Source organism: Polypterus senegalus, chromosome 1, assembly GCF_016835505.1.
Source record: "Polypterus senegalus isolate Bchr_013 chromosome 1, ASM1683550v1, whole genome shotgun sequence".
Classification (NCBI taxonomy): domain Eukaryota; kingdom Metazoa; phylum Chordata; class Cladistia; order Polypteriformes; family Polypteridae; genus Polypterus; species Polypterus senegalus.
This window is the reverse complement of record NC_053154.1, coordinates 129,716,571-129,744,219: the sequence shown is the minus strand read 5'-3', so window position 1 is coordinate 129,744,219 and position 27,649 is coordinate 129,716,571. Positions and strand designations below refer to the sequence as shown.

The window sequence follows — 27,649 nt, the reverse complement described above, 5'->3', positions numbered from 1 at the left end:
TGGGTAGCTTCTAAGCCATCCGCCAATAGCGTCCCTTGTATGAAATCAACAGGGCAAACAAACTGAGGAAGCGTGTAGCATAAATTAAAAGACCCACTGTCTGCAGAAATCCGCGAACCAGCGAAAAATCTGTGATATATGTTTAGATGTGCTTACATTTAAAATCCGCGATAGAGTGAAACCGCGAAAGTCGAAGCGCGATATAGCGAGGGATTACTGTATTTACTTTCATTAACATTAGGAAACTAAAATTAGCAAAATTAGAAATGTTACTCCTTACCTGTCGACACTTTGGTCCAGCTTATTACTGGTAGAGGATTTCCAGAAGCTTCACAGGGTAAAAATGCATCAGAGTTAGAAAGAACTGTATAGCTGGCTGCATTTCCTCCAACTATTTTAGGTTTTGAAGGTAATTCTTCTGTCCAAGGTTCAAAATTAACGATTTTAGAAGTTGTGAATGTCGATCTTCCGTACCCATTACTTATAGCATTTTCCATGTCATTGTTATAGATAGCTGGAGGCTTTGTGTGACCCTTTTCTGGCTCTTGTAATACTGTTAAGGCATTCATTGTTAAAGTGTTTACTTGATCTGTAGCTTCAGGGTAGAGTTCCTGCCAGGACTGACTTTGCCAAAGAGAGTTTTCCTTTGCTTTTGATGTGGTTCTTGATGGTGAAACTGTAGGATCATCTATATCTGGCTTTGTCAAATAACTTCCACTCCCATCAAGAAGTTTTCTGTCAGTTTCAGTAGTAGTAAAATATTCATTTTGTTTGCTATTATAAACATTAACACGTGGAACTACAGACCTTGTTGATTTTGTAGGTGGAATTGGTAAAACTGTCTGGACAAGATTTATTGTACTTCTAGAATTATTTCTGGAGCTGATGTTTGATTTTTTGAGAACATCAGTGCTGGAGGAAATGTAACTGCTTGTGGTTGACGTCAGTTTCAAAGTCATTTTATCCTTGAGAGTAATTTTAGGTGTAAAAGTAACTGGAGATTTCTTTATTGGCATGATGGGCTCTAACTGCACTTTGGGAGGTCTGAGAGTTGTAGCTGGAGATCTGGATGTCCATAGGTTTGTTCTCGCAGTAGTAGTAATGATGTCTTTTCTCCTATTATCCTCCTTGCTTGTTTCAGAAGGTGTTTTAGTACTTATTTCTTTTGCTGGAATCTTCACAACTGGAGCTCCTGTATTTATTTTAACGCCTGGTGTCCCTTGTTGAAATATTATTGTGGAGACTGTACGAATGGGTGCTGCTAAAATGTGAGGTCTGGTTGTCAGAAATGCAGGCTGACTTGTTATTCCATTGTCTGTGGTATTGTGAACAGTTTTCTCTGCAGGTGCAGACATTGTACTTTGTGTGGTTGTGATTTTTTTACTTGGACGTCTGCGCCTGAACCCATTTCTTCTAAAAGATACTAGCGGCTTTACGGTTGTGGTGGTGGTGGTAGATGTTGTCATTGTAGTTTCTGGCATAGTGCTGGCTATCTGAGATGTAGTCACAACACTATTTGAAGGAACAGAGATTGCAGAGGTAAAAATATCTTTGACTGAAGACTGCAAAGTGGTTGACCAAGAGCCAGAAGCAAGTTCATCTGGCAAAGCTGAAGTTTCCATATCTGCTGTTCCTTCTGTCAATGTTGGTTTACTTGTGAAGGGCAATGCTAGCACTTTGGTAACTGATGGACCCTCAGTTGTAAATGATTCAAGAACCTTTGCTGAAGAAAGCACTTCAGGACTCCTGTCAATTACTGTTGCCAAAGTACTTGAGGGAGATGATAAAACATTTACTAGTGATGGAACTTCAGTGGTGAATGATGACCCTGAGGAAAAATCTATTGAGGCACTTGAAAAATGAACAATGCCTGTCTGAGTTGTAATTTCAATGGGTGTTACCAAAGGGGATGCAAATTCTTTATTAGATGGAAGAATAGTTGTAGCAGCAATAGTTGCAATAGCAGTAGTAGGCCTCGGTGTCATCATCAATGTAGTGGTAGTTTTAGATGGTGTAGGTTTAGGAGGAAGGAGTGGAATGATTGGCTTTTTGAGCCTTTTCAGCAGTTCCTTTTGAGTATGCTTATTTCCAAAAAGTTTGTGCCACGGAATTTTACCATGGATAACCTTGGAGGTTGTAGTCGTTTTAGTGGTACTTGTTGTTGATGTCTCAGCTTTGGCTTTACTGGTCACTCCCCCTAGGCTTTCTTTAGTTTGAGTTGGTTTTACAAGAGTAGGTGTAGTAAGGGAACTTTGAATACTGATTTTAGATCTTGTTGTTACAGGAGAACTTGATGTTGTAGTTTTAATTAAAGATGTTTGCAGTTCTTCTGTAAAAGTAATATCATTACCCACCTTTAATGAAGTGGTGGTCTTCGGTGGAATCTGGTCTTGCACAGAGGACTGGCTTGCTAAATTACTGGAGTGTTCATTCGTTTCATTTATTGAACCTGTAATAATGCTGTCCTTCTCTTTTCCCTTTGTTTTAGTAGCATTATACCTGGTCTCTGGTTCAGAAGCCTCCAAGGGCACATCAGTCAAATGACACTCACATTTTGTAGTAATTTCTATGGATGCTGACTTTGTCACATTCTCATTTTCCTGAGTTGTTGGACTTTTGTTAGGTTTGACAATTTTATATAAAAATTCTTGTATATCTGGAATTCTGTTGGGTCTAATAATTCTTCTCCTGCCTGTCAATTTTCTTTTTTTGCCTTGACGAGACTTATTTGCAGTTTGCTGTGACGTATCACCTCTAATTATCTGAATTTGTTGATGAGAAATAATAGTAGACCCTGAAGGAAGTCGAGGTGAGGTAATCTTCTGTGTTGTATGAAAAGTTATCTCGTCTTTGTCTCCCTCAGTAGTTGAGATTGTTGAGACTAATGGCTGCTGAGTGGAGTCTGTCTTTTCCTGATTTACAATTTCTGGCAGAGAGTCAGTCTTTGGTAAAGTGCTGTCAGGTCTTGCAGTGGAAGGTAATGAAGGAATAGTGGTGACATCCTTAAGATTATCATCAACTTCTCCTGAAAATGTTAACTGTATCTCAGAACTTGACTCAGCTACTATTTCAGGAAGCACTGTATATGGTTGGCTTAAGGGTGATTCTGTAACATATATATCTGTCTTTGACACATTTCTTTGAGCTCTTAAGGTTTTGCTTTCTGTTTCCAATGGTGTGGCAGTTGTAATTAAATTTTTATTTTCTACATACCTTATGGTTGTCCCTGTTGTTAAATCAGTACTTCTGGTCGAGGTTAAAACATTGCTGGCCGTGGTTGTTGTCATTATCAAAAGTTCATCCTCTGTCAACAATTCCCCTGAATGTTCATTATCATCTTCTGAAAGGTTTGATAGATTTTGTGCTTGAATTTTGTTTGCAACTTTTGACATTTTATTCCGAGAATGATTATTCTTTCTTATCTTGTGCAAGAATTCTGCCCTGCGTTGAGTATCTATTTTCTGTGAGAATTGCTCATTTCGTCTGTTTCCTCCAAGCCTTCTATTACTTGCAATGCCATTTGTCCTGTGAGATGAACCTTTAAAACCTCTAGTTTTTGTAGGATATGATTTATTTGTAGTTATTGTCCTTGACTCTTGTCTGTGCTTATTGGAGACAACTGGCACAAGCTCCTTAAAATCTGTTTTAGAAACTTGCAGGGTGGGTTCCTCCTCATCTCCTGATGCTTCATCTTCTTCCAAGAGATGCTTAACAACTGCTTGTGAAGGTGTGTTATTTATGGCAGTACTATCCAACAATACCTGTGAAGTTAAAATGTCAGCTCCATAATGATTTGCAGCAAGACATCTGTAAAATCCACGGTCTCTCTCAGTCAGCCCCTGGATGCCCAGTGTACCATTTTGGTAAAGAATCTTATTCCCTTGTGACTTATCAAGCACTGTTTGATCTGGTAGCACCCAGTTAAAAGTTGCTTCAGGGTTTGCTACAGATCCACAAGCAAGGATTAAAGTATCACCAATTACTTTTGATAGATGAATTCCATTGATTTCTGAATCCTCAACATCTGGGTTTAAAACTGTAATCCTAAAGGCAAGTACATCTGCATCAAGGTAATTGGTTGCTATACAGCGATAGAGACCTGCATCAGGAATATCTGCTCCTCTTAATGTAAATTTACCAGAAGGAGAGATTAAAATCCTTCTGTCTTCACTGGTGTATGGGGCTCGAACTTTACTACCATCTGGAAAAATCCACTCAATTGCAGGACTGGGGTCTCCAAATGCTTGACAATTCAATTCTACCGTGCCACCAATTAGAGCCGTATGTTCGGTTTTCGTAGTATTATCTCTTTGGATAAGTGTCCAAGTATACTTTAGAGACTTCTGCATACTAACATCAACACTTATGCGAATGTCAGATAGATATTTAATATTCAGTGTTGTGAATGTTGTTGTTGCTCTGTCTAGCTGCAAAGTGAACTCTTCTTGCATCAACCAAGCAGGATCAGCCCTGACCTCAGCTTCTATACCACTGTAGACATCTTCATCATTTTCCTTTTGTTTATATTTATAAGATAAGTATGGGGTTTTTGTTAATAATAAACCTCTTTCCAGTTTCATGGGTACATCACTGTAAGTAGCAAGTATTTTCCAAAGTTGCTGTATATGTTCATAATCAATATTACAGACTAAATATGTTGATAATGATGCACTTAGCACGGTAACTCCATTGTTCTCTTGTACTGTGACACCGTTTATGGCATGTGGCCTTTGTACACTGCAGGCCACACTTGCATCAATTTCTGACTGATCTGTCATATTTAGGACCATCGATCCAATAGGTGCAATGAAATTCTTAGAAGAGACTGGACTGAAGTCTCCTTCATCCACGGTAATATTCTTTTGCTTAAGGTGATCATAAATCCTTGGCTTGAAACAAGCTAATTCTGGTAAAGCAAGTTGTGTGACATCTTTGTTTTTAGATGTATGAGGTGTTTCACACATAGGACACAGTTGTCCATTGGCATATTTTCTGTCCCTTTTGCATTTTAGTATTCCTAAAAGAAACAAAAAATATTTTTCAGTTCCTTTATTTGTGTAGTGCTCTACCATGTTCAAGATGTCCTGAATACATTCAGTTCTCATGCTTTGTAATAATCTAATACTAATGTATGTGGACATACTATTCCTAAACAAACATACAGAGAGAGCCAGATGCATCTCTTTATTTATTTCTGATCTCTTTCCGACTGCCCCAGCACCAAAATATCTTTACAATAAAATATTTAAGATAGTATTAATTTCAAATCATAAACAAAAAAATATTTTGTAAAATCAGATTATGTTGTCAATGTACATTACTTAAATATTTTTTATCTAGACACAATTAATGTAATCAAAAACTTAATATATAATGATAGAATTCTTAAAAATATGTGAAAGTAAGAATACATAAATTTCAGAAGTAAATACATGATTACTAGTGATAAGCAAAATAAGTATTGATTCACATAATTTTTAAACTGTGTGGTCCATGGCCAGCCATTTATCCTGGCCAATACCCCCAGGCCGCCAGAGGGAGCCCTCCCTGTGACATGGAGATGCTTCAAATTCCAACAGGGCATCATGGACTATGGAATTTTCCTGTAAAGCCCTGTTGGATAACATCGGGACCACCAGGGGTTGCTCCCGGATGAGCCAGGGACTATTATTTGCCCTAAGCTACGGAAGTACGTCATTCCTCCTGTCCATGTGACTCGGACGTACTTCCGGGGTGAAGAAAAGGACTTTTTATCTGACCCGGAAGTGATAAGGAATCATGGACTGAAGGATGAGAAACACTTCCAGGTCAGGAACTATATAAGAACTCTGGGAACTCCCAGACGACGAGATGAGCTGGGAGGAAGGGTGGCTAAGTGTCTGGGAGAGGAGGATTGTAGAATAATTAAATTATTGTATGAGTAGTGTGGATTGGTGGGTGCTTGGTGCACATAATTATTATAATAAAAATAATAATTAATGGACTTTTACCTGGTGTTTGGTGTGGTACCTGAGGGTTCAAGGGAGCTATAGCACCCCCTACTGCTACAACTAACACTAAACTTTATATTGCAATTGATTTTACAATTGTGAAATTTGAAACTCATTATAGAGTTTTTTGGGGTTTTAAGGTTTTTTTGGGTGGAAAACATGGAATACTGCTCTGTAAAGATTCATTCATACTTCCATCTTTACCTGTATTGTTTCTCACTGCTGCGTAAAGCATGCTATCTATATCACACAAGTAAAATCAATTCTATGCTTAAACTCGGTTCACATTGCCATGGAGGAATGTAGCATGTTTTTTAAAAAGTGTATATATTCCATGCGATGACACACCAAAATGCATCAATGTGTACATTAGTGTGTTTCTCTAAAGGAAAACTCAGAACACAGAAGGTTGTTGCTGCACACCACCCCTGCCATTACCTAGTAACTATCTTATCTTGGTTGAGGATTAGCACACTTTGTATTTACTAGAGATTTTTATTTAAATACTAAATGTCAGGTAGACAAAATTCAGAAAGATACAAGAAAACATTTCCTGTCATGATCCAAGCCTTTGATACAGTCCCATGCCAAAGAAACTACAGTAGAAAGTGTGGGCATCAGAGGTAACCTACAGAACTGGATCTCCAGTTGGTTAACCAGCAGGAAACAAAGAGTACAGATAAGAGGAGAATGCTCCACATGGAACAAGGTCATCAGTGTTTTCGTTCAAGGTTCTGTCCTTGGACCTTTACTTTTTCTGATTTATATTAATGACATTGATTCTGATGTAGTTAGTATAGTTACTAAACTTGTGAAATTCACAATTCTTCAGAACTGGGCAAACACCTGGAAAATCCAGTTAAACGTTGAAAAGTGCAAAAGTGCCACACATGGGCAATAGGAATGAAATGCAAGATGGGAGACACTGTCATACAGGAAGCAACCTCTGAATTGGATTTAGTGATATATGTTGACACAACGTTGTAAGTAATGTACAGAGCAATTTAAAAGGAAAAAAAATTTGCCTGAAGAAGGGGCCTGAGTTGCCTCCAAAGTTTGAATATTGCAACCTTTTTAGTTAGCCAATAAAAGGTGCAATTTTGCTAGACTTCTCACTACATTTTTAAAAACTGTTAAATTGAAGTCAATTGAAGTCAAATTGAATATGCAGTTCTGGTCACCAAGGTACAAGAAAGACATATCAGCAGGTGAAGCTGTACAGGGGAGAGCAACCAAGTAAGACTTAAGGACATGTCCTTTTCTGAGAGATTCAGGGAATTAAACCTATTTAGTTTCGAGCAGAGGAGACTGCATGGGGACCTAATCCAAGTGTTTCAAGTCCTTAAATGTATTGATAAAATAGATACAGCAGCATTCTTTCATCTGAAGTGTGAACCACATACTCAATAACACAACAAGAAAACTGAAACCAGGAAGCACTTCTTTACACAAAGACCTGTGGACTTTGGCACAAACTAGCAAGACATGTAGTTGAAGTAGAAACATTTAAGAAGAATCTGGATGAGATATTGGGACAGCTTAGATATTTAGCTAAACAAATTTCTTATGTAAACACCTTTCTACGTTTCACTGCAAATTTAATTTTTGCAAATCGTTTTGCTCGTCACTGATGGTGACTTATCTTAACTACCTGTCATGCTATTTATTAAATTCAGACACATTGTCTAACTGCAGCAGGTAGCTATGCCACTTTCCACTTTTCTTGATAAGAATTCCCTCCCTCCAGCAGTTTCACTTTCTACTTTAGATTTAACTAACATTAAATTTAACCTTACAATTTAATTTAAAAATTTAATTTAACCTTAGTTAATCTGCTAGAGGGTGTCATGAGATTGGGAACTGAAACTTTCCTTATAATCCTGCTAATATGCTACCCCCTTTTAACAGATAAAACACAAATAAACATATACAGTAATTAATAGTACAGAATGAGTCCAGATGAAACTTGTTAGTAAAAGACTGACAGACAACCTGAACGTGACAATTATTTTAGAAAGAATAAGATCAAAAAAATTATTGGCAAGAATGAAGCAGATGGTTCATTTACAAGAAAACTAGTGAGGACCAATGAAAAAAAAACAAAACTCAAAAAGACAGAAGCAAAACTGCAAAATTCCAAAGTCAAGCTATCAAAGGTTTGCAGTGTATCCAAAGGGTATGAAGCTCTGCATGTTGCAAGTGGTAGCAACCACTCAAGCAACAGTTAAACTTTATAGTCATGGCCATCAGAAACCATCTCTGGCGGGGCACCACTCCATCATGGAGAACACTCATGTATTCATACAGGGCTAGTTTAGGTTTTCCAGTTAACCTTGCTTGAGCATCTTTAGGTCTGGAATCAAAACTGGAATATTTGGAAAAATGTATACAAGTAAAGAACATGTGAACACAAACAGTTACTAGGCTGGGATTTTAAACCATTTTTTTCTGGAAGCTGGGAGGGAGCTGAACATACCACTGATGACCAATATAGACCTGCGATATTATTCAGCCCCATGACTATTGATCCATGCTGGGAAAGTATGTATGAAGAATATGTGTCTTTTATTATGTGATACAGTATGGAAGCACACCAGGGGACCAACCAACCTTTTAACATGCTTCAATTCAACCAAAACATGATAGCTTCAGATGTACAATATGAAAATATTTCAGTTATTACAAGATTCTCTTACCTTCATTTTCTGCAATCCATTTCACAAACCATTCCATTGTACAATCACAAGACCAAGGATTTCCATGAAGATAGATGCTTTCCAGCTGAGAAGTGGGAGCAAAGATTTCTGAAGGTAAGTCTCTCAAATTATTGTCAGAAAGGTAAATATTTTTAATGGATGATGCTTTAAAATTCTGCATGTAACGCATAGTAACGAATGTATCTGGATGAAGCTGCTGAATCATGTTTCCTTCTAAATGAACAAGCTTTAGCTCCATTAATCCATAAAATGTTTCAGGGTTAATGAATTCAATTTTGTTGTGATCCATGTGAAGACGGACTATGTTTTTAAGACCATAAAATGTGTTCTTATTAAGTTCTCGCACTTTGTTGTAGCTCATCTTCAACACCTAAAATATTAAAGAAAAAAAGGTTCATTAGAATAATTTTCAATTTGTGGACACTTCAAAATGAAGATTCATTACCTGGTTATTACATCAGGGGATTTTTTCACATATTATTTCAGAATATTAAAAGTGTCAATATTTGTTTTCAGTGTTCTTGAAAAACCAGTGCTCCAGTCACTGCCAGTGGGCCATATGCACCATGTCTCAGTACCTAAGCGGGTTTTCTCTGGGCAACCTCCCATCTCACTAAGATATAGATGCTAAATTTTGCTAACATATGTGAGGGTGGTTTGAGGTTTCTATAATATGTTAAAGGTATTTAAAATACACAATACCTTTTTACTGTCAGTTTTATTTGGAAATTGCCAATTGGAAAACGAACAATCCTGGGGTTTCAAGGTAAGGTTTATGTTTGACTAATAATTCCTTTCTGATAAAGCCATGGAGAGTGACAAAGAGTGCACAATGATATGAACTACACTATTTTAAACTTTTTGGCGGTTGTCACTTTTAATTTTATCTGGCATAACTTCAACAATCGTCTGCCCTATAATAGAACGATAATGTGCCTTGTGCTCAATGCTCCTGTGATTCTGGTTTTAATGTAAAATTCATCATGTTTTACAGACATCAGTAATGCACAGTCCTTGGTTTAAGTCAGTGGGGTTTGCACTTTAAATTTAAACTGCTTCTGGAAAAAAAATGTAATAGACACATTTTATGTTCCTTTATATGGTATGGTGGTGCATTGGTTAGTGCTGCTACTTTACCAACACATAAAACTACTCACACATTGAGCCATTCTCGTTTTGTTTGAACTGTCAGTCTTTGGATACTCCTGATTAACTCCCAATTCTCAAAGATGTGCATGTTAGTTAATCTGTTTATTTCTTTAACTTTGTAAGAATGTGTATATAGTGTTTCCTGCAATGGAAATATTTCAGTCTTTAGCCAGCCTGAATGTAAAATACAACCAGAAGAAGCTCCCCATCAATCCATATTTGAATAAATGGATTTGGAAATATTATTAAATGAACATTTCTTTATTAATACTTCAATATAAAGTGTATTTTGATAAATGATCTGGTTCCCTAATGATTAGAATATAAAATATATTATTAATATTATTATTATTAATTATGGGAAAGAGTAGTGGAAGCTAGATTAAGAAGTGAGGTGATGATTAGTGAGCAGCAGTATGGTTTCATGCCATGAAAGAGCACCACAGATTCAATGTTTGCCCTGAGGATGTTGATAGAGAAGTTTAGAGAAGGCCAGAAGGAGTTGCATTGCGTCTTTGACAGGGTGCCTCGAGAGGAGCTGTGGTATTGTATGAGGAAGTTGGGAGTGGCAGAGAAGTATGTAAGAGTTGTACAGGATATGTACGAGGGAAGTGTGACAGTGGTGAGGTCTGCGGTAGGAGTGATGGATGCATTCAAGATGGAGGTGGGATTACATCAAGGATCAGCTCTGAGCCCTTTCTTATTTGCAATGGTGATGGACAGGTTGACAGACGAGATTAGGCAGGAGTCCCCGTTGATTATGATGTTTGCTGATGACATTGTGATCTGTAGCAAGAGTAGGGAGCAGGTTGAGGAGACCCTGGAATGGTGGAGATATGCTCTAGAGAGTAAAGGAATGAAGGTCAGTAGGAACAAGACAGAATACATGTGTGTAAATGAGAGGGAGGTCAGTGGAATGGTGAGGATGCAGGGAGTAGAGTTGGCAAAGGTGGATGAGTTTAAATACTTGGGATCAACAGTACAGAGTAATGGGGATTGTGGAAAAGAGGTGAAAAACAGAGTGCAGGCAGGGTGGAATGGGTGGAGAAGAGTGTCAGGAGTAATTTGTGACAGACGGTTATCAGCAAGAGTGAAAGGGAAGGTCTACAGGACGGTAGTGAGACTGGCTATGTTATATGGGTTGGAGACTGTGACACTGACCAGAAAGCAGGAGACAGAGCTGGAGGTGGCAGAGTTAAAGATGTTAAGATTTGCGTTGGGTGTGACAAGGATGGATACGATTAGAAATGAGTACATTAGAGGGTCAGATCAAGTTGGACGGGTGAGAGACAAAGTCAGAGAGGCGAGATTGTGTTAGTTTGGATAATGTGCAGAGGAGAGATGCTGGGTATATTGGGAGAAGGATGCTAAGGATAGAGCTGCCAGGGAAGAGGAAAAGAGGAAGGTCTAAGCGAAGGTTTATGGATGTGGTGAGAGAGGACATGCAGGTGATGGATGTAACAGAACAAGATGCAGAGGACAGAAAGATATGGAAGAAGATGATCCTCTGTGGTGACCCCTAATGGGAGCAGCTGAAAGAAGAAGAAGAAGATTAATAATAATAATATATTTTGTTTATATAGTGCCTGCCCTATGCTCAAGGTGCTTACATTTCTTATTTTACTAACATACTGTGCATCCTCTGAATGAAATGTTAACAAGTTCTGACTCTGTTTGGTCATAAAAGATCCCTAGACATCTTTTGTAAAAAGAAGCGTGTACCCCAATATCCTGGCTAAATTGTCCACTATGGCCCGGTTATTCCTGCACCCTAATCATCCTCTGTCCCTCATTGTCCTTCATCTCATCTCTTTACAGCTGAATAACTAATGTGTAGTGAGCATACTGGCACTAAATTTATGCATTTGTATCAACCAGGTGCTTGTTGCACATTGGTGGTGGTGAAAGTGGCTCCCCCCTCCTTATATAAAGGACTTTGAGTGTCTTGAAAGGTGCTATATAAATGCAATGTCTTTTTTTTCTTTTGTAAACACTTAAAATATAATCTCCTGCTGTGCATGCACTTCAATAGAAAATATTCTATTTGTTCCTTACAAGTATTTCAAATTTCATTTTAATATAACAGAATAGTCTTAAGCATGATGGATGGATTCCAGTTTAGGGTTGCCTGCAGATGGAGCCTCTCCAGGCAGCAATTGGCATACAATAAGGCAGCAGTCCATTGTAAGGTCAACATACATATTCACACAAGGCTAATTTAGAATTTTCATTAACATAAGGCATATACTTTTGGTAGGTGGAAAGAAAACCTACACAGACCTGGAGAGAAAGTGCAAACGTCCAAACAGACAATGACACAGAGTGGGCGTCAGATTGAGAATGCTGGATCCATGAGGCAGCAGTGCTGAGCAAATCCTTGTTTTAAATTATTTGTACTAATTTAAATGCATTATGCTCACTAAGAAAATGATTTCAAGCAGCATTCAAAATTGTACATTCAATAGTGGGTTCACCGACAAAAGCGCGATAGACATATGAGCCCCGACAAAACCGCGATGGAAAAATGAGCGCCGACAAACCCTCTAACTGGTTTTTGACAAATGCGCGCTGACAAAATTGCCATGACAAAATCGCGAGAGAGGCCAAGAGAGTGGGACGCGTACGTGCGCATTATGTACACATTATGTGCTAGGTTATAACTGTTATAACTGCTTATGGCATGCCGTGAACAAATAACTCAGTCGAGGGGTGGCATAACGCGTTGTATACAAAGCGGAATTACCAGCAGTCAGGCAGCCAGCAAGTCTAAATACGCTCAACTATCAAGACGTCTTGCAGCAATTCTTCCTACATATGCAGGGCGTGATCTTAAGGACTATCTGCGTGCCGTGTCTCATAATATTGACTTCTAAAATAATTGTTATTATATATGCTTTAAACTAGTAATTCATATTTAATGAAACTTTCGCGATTTTGTCGGCGTGATTTTGACGCTGCGTTTTAATCGGCACTATTTTGTCGGCGCTCATCTGTCTATCGCGCAAATGTCGGGTCACACAATAGTGTACACAAAACATATAAAATACAAAATGTTGTATGTTAGAAACACTAACAGCAACCTCTTTGTTACCATTCAGCTGAATTAATGTGTATATTGCCAATAAATTAGAAGGCAGGTGTTGTAAACAGTTCTTGAAAACTGTGAACATCTTTCTGGAAGTTAAAAAAAAAAATAATGATTCTAGTTTAACATCAAAATGATAGTTCCAGGGCAGTTATTTATTTTCAACCAATCAGCTTTACAGTCAGCCTCTCACATCATAAAGTAAGAACTGCATGAGAAGCCATGCCTTGCCCTTCCATTATAAAGGCTCCAATCTTTGTTCTTCACAGTTACATATGCTAAATCCTCCAAACTTGGTGGAATAAAATCTGACATCACTGAAATTCCAAAAGTAAGTAGAACATTGTAAAACATTACTAAAGCAAGTGAAATCCTGCTCCTTCGTGTTCACTGCTCTCTCTTTATGATGTCAAACATTCACTTTAAAGCTGATTGGTTAAAGTGAATGACTGTCCTGGAGCACCAAAAAACTGATGATGTCAGAGCTACTGTCAATAAATCAATAATAAAATAACAGTCTGTAAGATTCACAATATTTGTCTACACTTTTATTTATATTTTTAGTTATTTACTTATTTAAATGTTCCATCACATCTCAAACCCTGGACACACTGGAAGCTGTTGTGGAAAACAGGATGGTGGCAAAATTGGATACTATCATGAATAATCCCCTCCATCCCCTATAGGAAGCACTGTCTTGGAGCACTTTTAGTCACAGACTCACTAAGACGTGCCTCTGGAGGTCGTTTTTGCCAATTGCTATCCGGCAATTCAGTTGTTCATCCTGATTCACTTGTGGAGCTAATTTTGAAATATCTGCTCAATATGCATTTGTTTATTTTTATTTACTTATGTAACAATTGATTGATTGGCTATATTATATTTCCTGTGAGTCAGCATCCTTGTTTTTTGTGTTTCTGCTGCTGTATGCATCTGAATTTCCCATTGGGATTAATAAAGTTTATCTGATTTAATCTAATCTAATATGAACAACAAATATAAGCCCTTATTAGAGTAATGATTTTAAGAGAAATCCTGAAGCGGGAGGACTGGTAGCACCACACCAGCATTAGGAGACACTTCTTTGGAAGACTAGCATGTATTTAAAGTTGAAGCAGGCTGCAGGACCATAAATCATGGGTGAAGATAACTCATCTGGAAAGTTATTTTCCTGTTTAGAATTCCTACCCCCAAGTCACATTCGACTTCCTAACTTCCCTGGACAGAGTCTGCTGATGGCACCATATTCAGGAAGTAGCTACATTTTAGCACCTATCATTATAGCTCTTTGAAGATGTAGTATATATACAAAGTACATTTCATTTTAGCATGACACAGATTTGTTCAAAACAAAACAGGTATCACTAAACTATGGCCTGGAGAGTCCCTATTCCTAATGTCTTATGGGCTGCACCATTTACTCATAAAGACTGGTAACATTTATCCAGTTCTTGTATTGTCACTTATAAGTTATTCATTAGGAAGTTGCCAGAATGATTCTCATAAAATGGCTCAACACTTACTCTTACAAAGAATATTTGAATGATTTAATTATTCTATTTGAATTCATAGTGCAACCTTGTCATGCAACCCAGCAATCTGAATTAACAATGAGTAGCCATCCTGCACAGAAATAGCCTACTGAGGGAAAACGTTCCCATTGCTGACAAAGTTAGGATCTGAGTGGAGGCATAAATGACTAATGTAGATTAAAATTCTCTTTATTGAATGTGTAAATTAAGTTATTAACAATAATATTTAAACACAAAAAGTTAAGAATAAATGATAAGACTTTTTGCATGTTAACACTCCAGACTCAGAGGTAGGGATATCTGAATTGCAGTAATTGGGTAATTTTAGATGGCCCACCTGTAAAGACTGCAAATCGCTGAACGCCTTGTCCTCAATCGTTTCAATTGCATTGCTGTGCAACATTAACAATTCCAGGTAACGTAATCCAGAAAACTCATTTTCTTTAATTTTACTTAAACTGTTATACCTAGAAGAAAGCATTCATACTGATTAGCCACTAGACATTAACACATCAGTTAATAATGACTGTAAACCATTCCTCATATTTATTACTTTTCTGAAGGTCTTATAAAATCTGTATCACATTTCCTCTTTGTACTCATTACTTCACCTCTTGTTTCCAAAATGAAATCATTTTCATTCTTTGCACTGTGTGTGTTGAAACTATTACCTGAGAGACTAAAAAAACAGCCCCAGTGTTCCAGCCTTCTTCTTTCCCAGATGGTATTTGAGCTTATTAGGCAGGAGACAGGCTTATTTTAATTATCTCTTAATGAGCAAAGGATGAGTTGGTAGAAGACACTAACACCAAGTATGTAAAACTGTTTTTCAGTTTGTTACAGAGAACCTCAGCATGAGTGCAAAACTTCAAAGGATAATTTCAACTAGTGAACAGCAAGTAGCACATTAATGGTTAACATTAACATTCACGCCTTACAAAAAAAAAGAACACCTACCCTAAATTAATCCTCTCCACAGTTGGCTGAATCCCTTGAGGCACAGAGGTAAAGTACCTGAAAGTACAGTGAACTTCCTTCTCTGCATAGCAGGCACAGGATTTGGGGCAAGCACTGCTTATTGGGATGTCCTTCAGGTACAAACACAGGAGTGCCAGGAACCTCCAGTGTAAGAACAGAGCTGCTCGGCCAATCGCTTTCATCTTGCTGTAAGCTTTTCAGATAGCCATCACAAGGAATTCATATTGCGGTTCTGACAGTACAATGACAAAAAATGGAAAACAACTCAAACATTAGCAAAAATGACCCACTGAAATGAGAGCAGCAGTGCAACTGACCCTTAGAAATGGAGGAAATTTCTCACAGGATACCATATGTGACCTATGTAAATGTGACCACACAGGATAGTACAAATGACCCTTAGAAAAGGGAGAAGCTACAAAGAGATTTAAGAAGGACCACCAGGTATAATGTGTAAAATACTTGACTAGTGATTAATTACAGTTACATTTGATCAAAGAAGCCATAACAATCTGCATTCGTTGTAATACAGGGTGGTGCAGGTAAACAGGAAATTTTGGAACTAGGTGTTGGCAACTCTGGGGCGTCAGCAGTTGTTTGGGACCAATGTGACCTTATTTAGACCCCCTTGCCATTAGCTATAAAGGAGTAGTGAAGTGGTGCGCAACAAGCGTTTGCTGTGAAAGCCTTTTTTAAGAATGGTGACAGCCTGACTGTGGCGCTAAGGGAATTTTGGCATCTTTACCAGTTAGGATGTTGTGATTCTGTCCTGTCTGCTCGTGTGATTACAACATGCTTATGTAACTTGGTAGAAAGTTTCAGCCTTAAAAAAGAAGTTCCCAAGTGGAGCCACTTCTCATACTGCCCAACGGCTATTGGACGATTGTTTGGAAGGCACGTTATTTCATTCCCTGGCCTCCGAGATCTCCACATTTCACTGTTTGCAATTTTTTTCTGTGGGGACATTTCAAAATCCAAGTGTACTGCACACGTCCTGCAACCATTGCTGAACTAAAAAGGAGGATTGAAGAGGAAATCACTGACATTCCTCTTGACATGTTATGTTGAGCAATGCAGAACAGGCTGTCAGGATGTGTACGGAGAAATGGACAACACCTTCATGATGTTTTCTTCAAAACGTGAAATGAATGTTGAATGAATATTGATTACTATCATTAATTACATATCCTGTCCAATACATTTCATCATTAGATGTATTTTGTAATGTGTTTATTCGTGTATTGAATGTCAATTAAAAAATTTCCCAATTCCCTGTGCCATCCTGTATTTACAGAGTCATACTCTACTTTGAAACCTACAGTCCTGATTAGATTACCAACCTAGTCGTTATTTGTATGGAGTTGAGGTGTTCCATGTATATTTTTCTGAGGTTATTCAACTTCCACCTACACTTCAAAAATTTGCATTTTAGGCTAATTTCCAACTCTAAGATGGCCTGGTCTGAATAGGTGTGTGGGTGTATATGTGTGCCCAGTGATGTACTGTCTATAAAGTTGTCCAGGACTATTAGCCTTAGTGGTTTTGGATGCTGCAAGAACAACCCTTATGACCCTTTAGTGGTTTAGGTGTGATTGAAAATGGATGAGTAGTAGCATATGACTGCAGAACTACTAAATAAGCAGTCTTTGCCACTAATGGTCAGCACTATTCAACAGTAGTTTACAGTAGAGAGCTGCCATACTTACTGTGTTGACATAAGCAGGCACTGGTGCATATTAAAGGAAATAATTTAAAGTAGAATAATATTTTTAAAAGCATATATGCCAAAAAAAGTGAGGAAGTCATGCTATAACATTAAACTTGGCTTTTTGGACTTCACTTCTTATCTTGGGTCAGTTCCTGAACTGCACCCAGTGTCACTGAGAAATGCTCCTGCTCCCACAACCCTGAATTGGATAAGGTGGGCTTGAGAATCTTATATTAGTCAATGAAATGTAAGTTATCAAGGCCAGATTGCTGGCATCATATGTAACTGAATGCTACATATGCATATACTATTCAAACCAAATCAACCTAATCTTACATATTACACATTTCATTAGAAAGGATCAGAGCAAAAATAATATGTCTCATGAAAATAATTGTATCCAGTCACTGCCAAAACAAGAACAGCAATACTCACAGTATTGTGTATAAGTTGATGTTTGGTAACTCAAATTATTATTCACTACATTTCACAAAACAGTAATAACAAATTAATCTATATTAGGTTTATATTGATCTCATTCAACAAATGGGTTCAGTTTTGTATATTTCTATATGGAGTAATTCATCAATTCTCACCTTTTTCTATTTCAAACATTAGAGCCTGCCTCAACACAAGCAAAGTGGCACTACAAATTAAACAAAATACAGATATCCTTTGGAAATTGAAATGAAAGGGACTTCTTATCTAGCAGTGGTCCATCTACCCATTGCTGAACCCGTTTAATTCATCTCAGAGTTGGGAAATTGCTCTAATCCATCTCTCGGTGTAAATGAGTCACGGTGTCTCTCTAGATGCCTGTCCATTGCACAGCACATAGAGGCTCACTTATGTAATTGAACAATTTAAAGTTTCCAGTTCACTTGATCTGCGTTTGTTTCAGATTTGGGAAGAAAAGCAGTGTTTCTGGAGAAAACCCACACAGGAACAAGTAGAACATGCAAATTCCATACAGTCAGTATATCTGGCAAGGATATGAACCCAAAACACTGCTAACCAATGGGCCACTTTACTTTTGCAGCGCAGATTAATTTGAAGTTAATTTATTTATTTTAGTAGCAAATAAGTAATAATTAATGGATCTAAAGTAATTAAAAGAATGTGACTGTCCACTAGTGCACTGTTTAACTTCATACCACACACAGAACCACACTACAGTCAGTCATCTATTTTCACACCTATTTAAAATAATTCAGGAGGCAGATTCTACAGCCTGTGACGTACTGGGCGCAATGAAGGAATCTCCCCAAACAGGATACAATTTTTCTGTGATTTACTGGATTTATTACTGTAGATTTTTGAGTTTTTATATATTGTGTTTGTTATGCATCATAGCCATTTTGCTATGATACCCTTATTTGGAAATATTGAAAAGATTCTGTTGTCACATTAGATAGCCTAGCACAGACTTATACCCCAGAGGTCTCCAGGACTCTGGTTGTACCTAATTTTCTTTTTGATTTTGTCTGTTACACCTGACCATGAACCCTCTGGAGGTTTATTTTCTCCAGGGATGCTGCTGACTGGAGTGTTTGTTTTCCTCTCCAACACTGTCAACTGGCTATAGTTCAATTGTTTTTAATAGATTTATATCATTTGGGTCCATTTATGGAAATCAGTTTGGAACTGCTTTGTGGAGTCTGCTCATTTGTCAAGAATATGTCAATCAAAATGACAGCATCCAGTTGTTATGTTTTGTATGCAGGATAGTGTAGAGGCTAGGACCCTAGACTACTGGGTTTCTCATGTTACTAATAGTCTCACCGCCCACTATGAAACTATAAATAAGTCACTTAACTTGTATTCCATATATATATATACAAATTATATGTATTTACTGTGTAGCTTTTCTTAGACATTGCCTGACAAATGGGCGTGTCTTTACTTGTGTAACTCCACCCACTCTGTGTTGCGCTTCTGGGCACACCTCTTATACACCCCCCTTATCATCAGCCACAGCCACTGTGGAATGATAACGTGTGTCTAACTACCTGATGTCAGGTTAAATGGTAAGACTGAAGAGGCCAAGTGTGAGTGTGTTTGCGACTGGCTCCCTTTCCAGGGCTGATTACCGTGATTCCACTTTGGTGTCTGCAGTCCCCTCCAGATATCCGTGATCCATAATTAAATAAATGGTCGTGGTGTTACCTTTCATACTAAAATGTCCACTCAAGCTTTTATTTCGAACTCTGTTGTTATATATAAAGTAAAACACTCTTTCTTTCTAGATGCACACCTGCTCAAGGTAAAGTCTACATGAAACACAATACCTTTCCAATTAGAAATCCTTTGGTTGATATGCTAACTACCATTCCAGTACTGTGTTTATTATTTTGAATGGTGTCAAATACTCTTTTTTGAAATGATCAACAAATGGTATTTACTAACAAACTCTGTATTGACAAATACTCTCTAAAATGTATCCTTGGACACGTAGCCAAACAATTATAGTTATGATAGTGGCAATTTTAGCCCCGCATTTGAATTTGGAGAATGCTAATTTTGTCAGAATAATACATGTGTAGATAGATAGATAGATAGATAGATAGATAGATAGATAGATAGATAGATAGATAGATAGATAGATAGAACAAGAAATATAAGGTGCTGCAATACTAAATAATGTTTCTGTTTCGCATTCGAATCTTTACTATTGTTTCCGAGTTTTTTTCCACATGTGCTCCCTATCCTTGTAGGTTTTCCCTTTGTAGTTCAGTTTCCTTCAATATCTCTGTATTAAGAGTGAATTTTACTCCCCGCAGCACAAGAGTGGGCTTTAGAGTTCCCTGTGGCAGCTTTGACATCCCGTCTAATGCTGATTACTGCCTTACTCCTGAAGTGCGCGGGATAGGCTCCTACACCCCGTCACCACACACCAGACTGCTATTATAAAGAAATAGCTTGAAAAAATACTTTCACGTTAAAACGATTAATTGAAACATCTATCTATCTATCTATCTATCTATCTATCTATCTATCTATCTATCTATCTATCTATCTATCTATCTATCTATCTATCTATCTAAATCGTTAAAAGCGCAAATCAACAGGTTCAGATGCTCGCCCGCATTACTGCCAATTCGGATATCACTCACCGCACTTTCACACTCAGTCCGTTGTGCCTAACACAGGCGACCCAATGTTGTTCTTAGACCTTCTTTGGGCATGCAAATAAGCCACCGTTTTTCTCCAGGCTTACCGATAAAGTGCCCTCTTATAATGGAAAGATATAAATCTCCTACCGTCCAGCAAGAACAATTGGACAGACGACAGGGAACAGATCGCTAAAGAGGCGACATTCACAGTCGAAGATGAGTGGCTAACAATCGCAGCATCATTCCAGTCCGGTTGTTCCCAAAAAAGGATCCTCACGGAGCTGCTTGGCGAAATAAAAACGCTCCTCTGCGTTAGTCCAGGCTTCTCATTTCAAGTGCAACCAGCAGTAAAACGCTTAAAGATGTGATCCAGACTTTACTGGCACTTAGTTCCCACCCACTCCTGCTTTATGTCGCCTCCAATTCATTATTATCTGCCTGAAGTTCTTACAAGTTGACCCGCCGACTTCATAGCATCTCTGATCATTTTTCTCGTCTCTCAGCATCAGCAATGTGATCCTTAATGAGATGTGATGATTCTAGTAAACTGATTCTGCATGCGTGCGTGTGTGCCTGAATATGCTGTGTATTTACTATAATATACTCCTCTAATGTTCATCTTTTGTCAATTACACATCCATCTGCACACTGTGCTAACAGTACTTGTTCTCACGGTTCTGCTTTGCGTTGTTCCGATCTTTTTCACACGCACACATGCGCGGTATCCCCCATCAGAGTGCAAAACGGAGTGCGCGTTCAACTCCCGGACGCACAACAGAACTTAAAGAAATGCCTTCCCACCAAATCCTGGGAGAAACACGCCCTGCCAGGTTTTTAACCGGCTAACGCTTTAATATAAAGGTTTATACTAAACTCGCTCAAACTTAATTCGTTTACACGCATTTTTACCAATTGAAGGACAAGCGGCTAAGTGACGTGCGCAGGGTGGCAAAACATTTAATTCTGGTTTAAGCGCTTTAGCCTCAGCACCTTACCGACTGCCTGTTTACCTGAGTGGGATAGAAAAACAATTTTTGCACGGACTATTTTATCATTTGAGTTACACTTCAAACTTAAGAACTTTAGGGTCTTGTTATAATATATCCAGGAGTCACTTATTACTGTATTTCACATTGCCTTTGTTAAGATCTTGTAATATAGCATCAAGAGACAAATACAGTATGCTTTACAGGTCGCCATATGTTGGTGCTCTCAACAACTTATTACTGAGACCAAATAAAGAGGTTTGTTATGGTCTACCTACATAAAAGCAATCGTGCACCCACATAGTCCTCTCCTTCTGCATAGCATCTATGAACAATTAAGGCAGAGGAAATATGAATACCAGAAGAAATGCAAAAAGAAAACATAACATATGGTTAAAGTTTTGCTCTCTCTGATAACAGAAAACCTGTCAGTCTCATTCTAGGGCTCAATGACTTCATGTTTTCAGTAAAAGATTGTAAATGAAGCAGTCTTTTAATTCACGCTCAGGCTTTATTTATCTGGCATCTTTCACAGTTAACAATGTCATTAATTATAAAGTAAACAAAATCATAAATTATTGAAACACATGGCATCTCAAGATAAGCGGTAGCAGCACTGAAACTAAGATGTGGCTGTTAAAAATACAGTAATTACAGTATAAGTGGAGAATGGATGGATGGAGACTGGGCTACATGGTGGCACAGCGATTTGTGTTTCTGTTTTACTGTGTTTGTGGACCACATTTGATTTTATGGCTGCGATTCTTGAAGTACGCAAAGTCAAATGTTACTACACAAGTGAATGAAGATGAAGGTTTTTGTAGTCAGTTATTTAAAACAAAAAATCCAAATTTATTTTAAAAGTGGTACAATCTGAGTTTAATCAGGTGATTGAGAACTATTTTACATGAAACACCAATTATGTTTGTGTGATGTGGAACAACAGACCCAAATCTCGGATGTGTCATACCAATGCTGACTGTACTATGATGTCCATCACACCTAAACTGCTCTTGTGTACATGCAGGTCATTTCTCTTTCTTTCTTTCTTTCTTTCTTTCTTTCTTTCTTTCTTTCTTTCTTTCTTTCTTTCTTTCTTTCTTTCACCTAATCCTGCTATAGTTACAGGCTCTTTTCAATATTGTAGTATTCCCCTGCAAATGATCCTGTGTGTTTTAATTGTGTTTCATATTATTATGTTATGCTGCTTTGAATTACAGTCGTGTCTGGTCTGTAAAGTGTGATATAAAATAAGCTATATAAATCATATTTATTTTTCTATTTATTTCTGTTTTAAAATGTGTCACAGAATAGTAAACTGCCAACCTGGACGAGTTGGAGATCTAATTCTGATTAACAGTTTTGGTTATGTTAGCCCAAATGTCATCTGCCAAGGAGCTGTCCATTTCTGTAGTGAGAACACAAAGTAGCCAGCTGTATCTTTTTAAAAAATAAATACAATGAACAAACAGATTTGACAGCTACAAATAAAGTAAAACAAAGAAAAAACTGTGAGGTACAAGAGGGGTAGAAACAAAGAAGAAGTGTGTGTTGGATAAGAGGGAATGAATAAGGGCAATGTAGGAAAAGGGGGTGATCAAGATGGTGTGTTAACGTCCAAGACCAGAGGGTAGTTCTGAAGAAAAAGGACGATCATTTCTGATGTACTTTGGAGATGTACCCTGATGTGTTCCTGGCACCCTCTAAATCAACTGGGTCTGTGGTTGCCTTGTAGGATTCTTTTTTTTTTGCACCTGCAGTGACGAACAGGCACTCTCTGTACTCCCAGATTGTTGAAGACAGGTATTTTAAAAAACAATACTCAAAGTCAAAAAACAAGCTGGGGGCTGAAGCCGAAAAGACAAGAGAAACTGAGTCCAAAACGCTAATCAAAAGTCTTAATTGGAATTAAAACAAAAATTAATAAATCTCTGTTGTGTTGGTAATTCAACAATATTCTTATAGGACAAATCAAGAGAGAGACATGAAATGGAAAAGGTTCAAAATGGGAGATCACGAAGTGTCAAAACAACAAAGTCAAAGAGCAAGATGAAATTCGAGGTCAGAAGGACTTGCCTGAAGAAGGGGCCTGAGTTGCCTCGAAAGCTTGCATATTGAAATCTTTTTAGTTAGCCAATAAAAGGTGTCATTTTGCTTGGCTTTTCTCTACAACCAAAGAGATTAAATTAAAAAACAAAAAAGTATCGTGATAGGTTTAGCAAAGGTGTTATCCACAGCTCGGATGGGGGACGGCTATTTAAACCCACCAATACAATTGCCTGCAGGTGACAAACCTTGGTGCCAGACCCTATAACAACTGCAGCAAACTGCATTGCATTCAAGCCACACGAGACAGCCTCCAAAAGAAATAAAATTCAATAATGTAACAATCCCACAATCCTCCAGCAGTAGCTAGTCACAAAATTGGTTTCATATTTAACTTGAAACTTGGACACCAAATGTGACACAATGCTAGCATGCTGATGTAATTTGGTGCGACTTCTGGCCATCATGGAATGGCAACTGGTGTTAATAAATTGTAAAACAGCAATGCCACGTGCCAAAAAAAAAAAAAAAATGGTGTTTCAGGAAAACAACAAAAATGAAAATAGAATGCCAAATGTCTAAAATAGTTGAAAATAATGAAGGCAATACAAAAAATAAAAGAAACAATAATTGTAGCTCTGTATTTCTCAAATATTTTGCATCTAGTTCACTTGTCCTACTTTCTGTTTGAGGACAGTAAATGAGGGGTGGTTAAAAACTTAAACATAAGATTTAAAGTAAAAAGCTGAAGCCAAAGTTGGATTAAAGAATTTCCAGAACACTGAGCTTGGGATCTAAGAATTGACCACTACCTGTCTACTGTACCTAAACGCTTCCATTAATACTGGCACAAAACAAGTAAAGAAAGTCACATGCCTAGCGATGGCGCATACATGAAATCCCATACATGAAACAATTTATTGTTGTTTTTGCTAAAAGCATGTACAGTAAAGGGGACACATTATTATGTGTTAGTATTGCATTGTAGCTTCAGTAGGACAGCCTACAGTATGTGAGGTTGGCTTTTTCTAGTCAAAGAATGACAGTCTAGCTGCCATTCAGTTTCTTCTACCTTTCTTCAGGGCGGGTGCACGCTAACATGTACCTTAGGACATGTTTCTTCAGCTGTTTCTTCAGCTGTCTCTTCATCCTGCAGAAGAATACTGGAATCCTAGGAGAAATCCCACAAACACATAGGCAGAGGCATGCAAATCTTAGGTTATTCCCAAAGTCTTACTAGGCTGCATGTGAATATGATTAAAAGAAAAAAAGAGGAAAAAAAGAAAAGAAATGCAGCGCTTATATTAAAATACAGATTTCATCACTTATTCACTCTCTCCATTGGAGATTTTGCCTTCAGCTTCCATCCCCACCCCTGATCCTTTCCCACCCCCCACTTTGTACCATCTAATCAATCTAAGCGTTCTCCTGCCCCCCACCATGCTCAACTAAATAAAAGCACTTAATGCAGATCCATTGGTATTTGGCTCACGGGTCCGAGGTTTTCATCTGCTCTTATGAAACATATTAAGACACAGCAAGCTGAGTAATAGTAGACCTGAGGCAGGCCATTACAGTATGGATTTGTACAGTTACAAACACACTCTTTAATCCAGATTTATTAAAAAAAATCTCAAAAGTAATCATTCAAAGCAAATGCCCTAGAGACTGGGATTAAAAAAATAATATGAAGTGGGAACAATTTTGGGGTTGGCCTCTTGTAAAGTTTATCAAACAGTAAATAGAGATCTTCAGCTAACAACAATCATCTTTTTTATAAACCTTCTAAAATTTTATTTTCCAAATTAAGCTCAGGTAATAGTGTCCTCAGGTCAATTTGTTCTAATTATGGACAGCTTAATTTATTTTACAAATTAAGCTAACTTAACACTGTCCTCGGGCCAATTTGTTTTAATTATGGACGGCATACTGTAAATGCACAGTAGCATTTGTAACAGGATACTCTAGTGGGGAGAACATCTGACTAGCAGCAGCAAGCAGAGCAAAAGTAACAAATGAGAATCCATGGTGCTGAAGGGCACACAAAAAATGTGGACAATTTAGAGTTTGCATATTTGTGAGTTAAAGGCGTTTTTAAAAACCAGAGAATTCCAGAAGGGATGAATGCACTGTAATGAAAATACAGCAACATCAGCTTGGAAGAGATGGGATACCAGCCGGTAAATCGTTTATTTCTTAAAATGGCAAGGGAGGTGGAAGGTGGGAAAATATAGTGTCTGAGAACACCGGTGTCGCCATCAGCAGTCTTATTTTTAGTCAAGTTGTTTCTGATCCAATCTTTCTAAATTCAGGCATTGCAGGCAGGAAGAGGAGAAATAGAGAGCCGAGTTTCAGGTAAATTACTTTTCTGAATCTGGGCTATTAGTTTCCAATATGAGGAGGAAACAGACAGGTATGTTAAACACAGTGGACCTCTTGCATTCTTCACCTTGTATTCTGTTCTAATCAGTCCCCATCAATGTAGTATTTCACACATGACAGCCTAAATCCCATTACAAATGTGTCTGCATCTTATGCAGCTTTCTGACCCCCCCTAGTTGTGATTGACTATCTCACATACCCTATTTTACATCACTTCTGTTTATCTCCTTATACTGTAAATAAATGTGCTGTTTATGCATATCAATAAAAGTATTTTAAGTAGTACTAAGAATATGAGACACTATATGGGTTGTAGAACAATGTTCCTTTTAAAGTTTACACACCCAAAGAGAAAACAGAAAGCAATATTATAGTTGATGGTACAAATTACCAGACTATTCTGGGTACCAAGAAAAACTGTGGGAAAGAGGAGTGCATATGAACTCGGATCACTTATTGGCAAATGCTGTAATTAATCTAATCTCTCTATATAAAATCCTAAGCCTAAAAGTGCAACGATTTTGTGCAACGATTTTATGTGATGTTTTTATGTCCCTTTTTTGTCACACTTTAAATCGTGCTTATTTTAAAACATACATGTATATGTTTGGTATCATTCTTTTCAGAATTTATTAAACTTTCTGATTTCAGATTCTTATTCAGTTTTTAAATTATAAACAAAAAAATATCAAGCACTCATATCCCGCAAGATGAGATTTTGTGCCAAGAGATTTAACCACACCCTGGGCCGGAAATAAAAGTCAAAGAGTAGGACAGCTGCTGTATAGGCTTTTAAATGTTTGAAGCGCCGCACGAGATGCAGATCACGCGGCACGGCAGCAGCAACCCATCAGCTGATCGAGCAAAGAGGAGGTAAATAACAAAAACTGTATTTGTTTCCCAATGTATCACCATTTAAGAGGGGGTTTCGGAGAAACAACCGCATCTCCTTGGGGTGCATTCAGCCTCCCTCTTCACAACGACATCGGCAGAGATGCAAAGAAGGTGGCACATAGTGCAGGCCATGGGTTGGCAAGCAAAGCGAGCAGGGGGCGAACCCCCTAGAACTTGAATAAAATGATAAAAGAGGGATGTTACTAAATGCAGTGATGTGCTGTATGTGATGTCTGCATTGTCTTGTTGAAAACATCAAACCATTCAGCCTTTGGACCTTTTCTCTGAACCAAGCGATGTGGACACAAGTGGAGAAACAGAAGGTGAGCCTCTCATAAGAAACTTGCCCATGATCCTTCTCTGTGAGAGACTCTTACTTGATGATAAAGATGCAGCTATTTTGCTACTGTTCCTTTAAAGAAAGTCAATCAATACTAAAAGTTAAGCTAAGTGCTTTTTATCTGTTGCAACATTTTCACAATGGCTTAAGTGTAGTTTGAACATGCACAGCACAGCACTCTGCTGTTAGTCTAGCTGAAGACAAGGTGAAATGAATATGGACGCTCAGGATTGCACCATTGTTGAACAACACACTGTATTGAGATTTCTTTGGGCAAAGGGAGAGAAACCTACTGAAATTCACCAACATATTTTGGCTTGGTACAAAAGTGAACACAGCATGGCTGAAACAAAAGTGTAGGAATGTGTAGATAGATTTAAAGCATGAAGAACAAGTGTATCCAATGAAGAGCGATCTGGTCGACCATCGCACAAGCCCACAACGACTTGGTGAATGCTTTATTTAAAGAAGACCGACGGATTCCGTTGTTTGCTGTTGCTACACATTTGGAAAGATTACTGAGCTGCACAATCTAATGTACTTTAATGAATTCCAGATGGTTTTAGCTTGTCTGCCAAAAGAAATCTCAATATGGCACGTTGTTCAATAATAGTCTAATCTTGCAGCAGAGTGTCCATGTTCATTTGACGTTGGCGTCAAGAAAACTAACGACAGAGCACTACCCAAACGAACGAACGTTTTGTATTGCTTCAGTTTCCATCTGGTGTA

The 27,649-nt window shown here is 37.9% G+C and overlaps 1 protein-coding gene across 3 annotated transcripts in view; it reads right to left on the bottom strand.

Annotated features, from left to right (window-relative positions):
• Positions 1-21,030, bottom strand: part of LOC120531947 (immunoglobulin superfamily member 10-like) — a 35,390-nt gene extending 14,360 nt beyond the window's left edge. The window contains exons 1-5 of one of the 3 annotated variants that reach the window (XM_039757834.1): positions 20,273-21,030; positions 15,431-15,683; positions 14,811-14,940; positions 8,687-9,077; positions 281-5,017 (exon numbers count right to left, since the gene is read on the bottom strand). In XM_039757834.1, the coding sequence (XP_039613768.1) occupies positions 281-5,017; positions 8,687-9,077; positions 14,811-14,940; positions 15,431-15,633 (5,461 nt within the window). In that variant the 5' untranslated portion in view covers positions 15,634-15,683; positions 20,273-21,030. Of the gene's footprint in view, positions 1-280; positions 5,018-8,686; positions 9,078-14,810; positions 14,941-15,430; positions 20,101-20,272 lie in introns of those variants that run through there. The other 2 variants (XM_039757844.1, XM_039757854.1) reach the window with 2 other exon arrangements.
• Between the last annotated feature and the right edge of the window lie 6,619 nt (positions 21,031-27,649).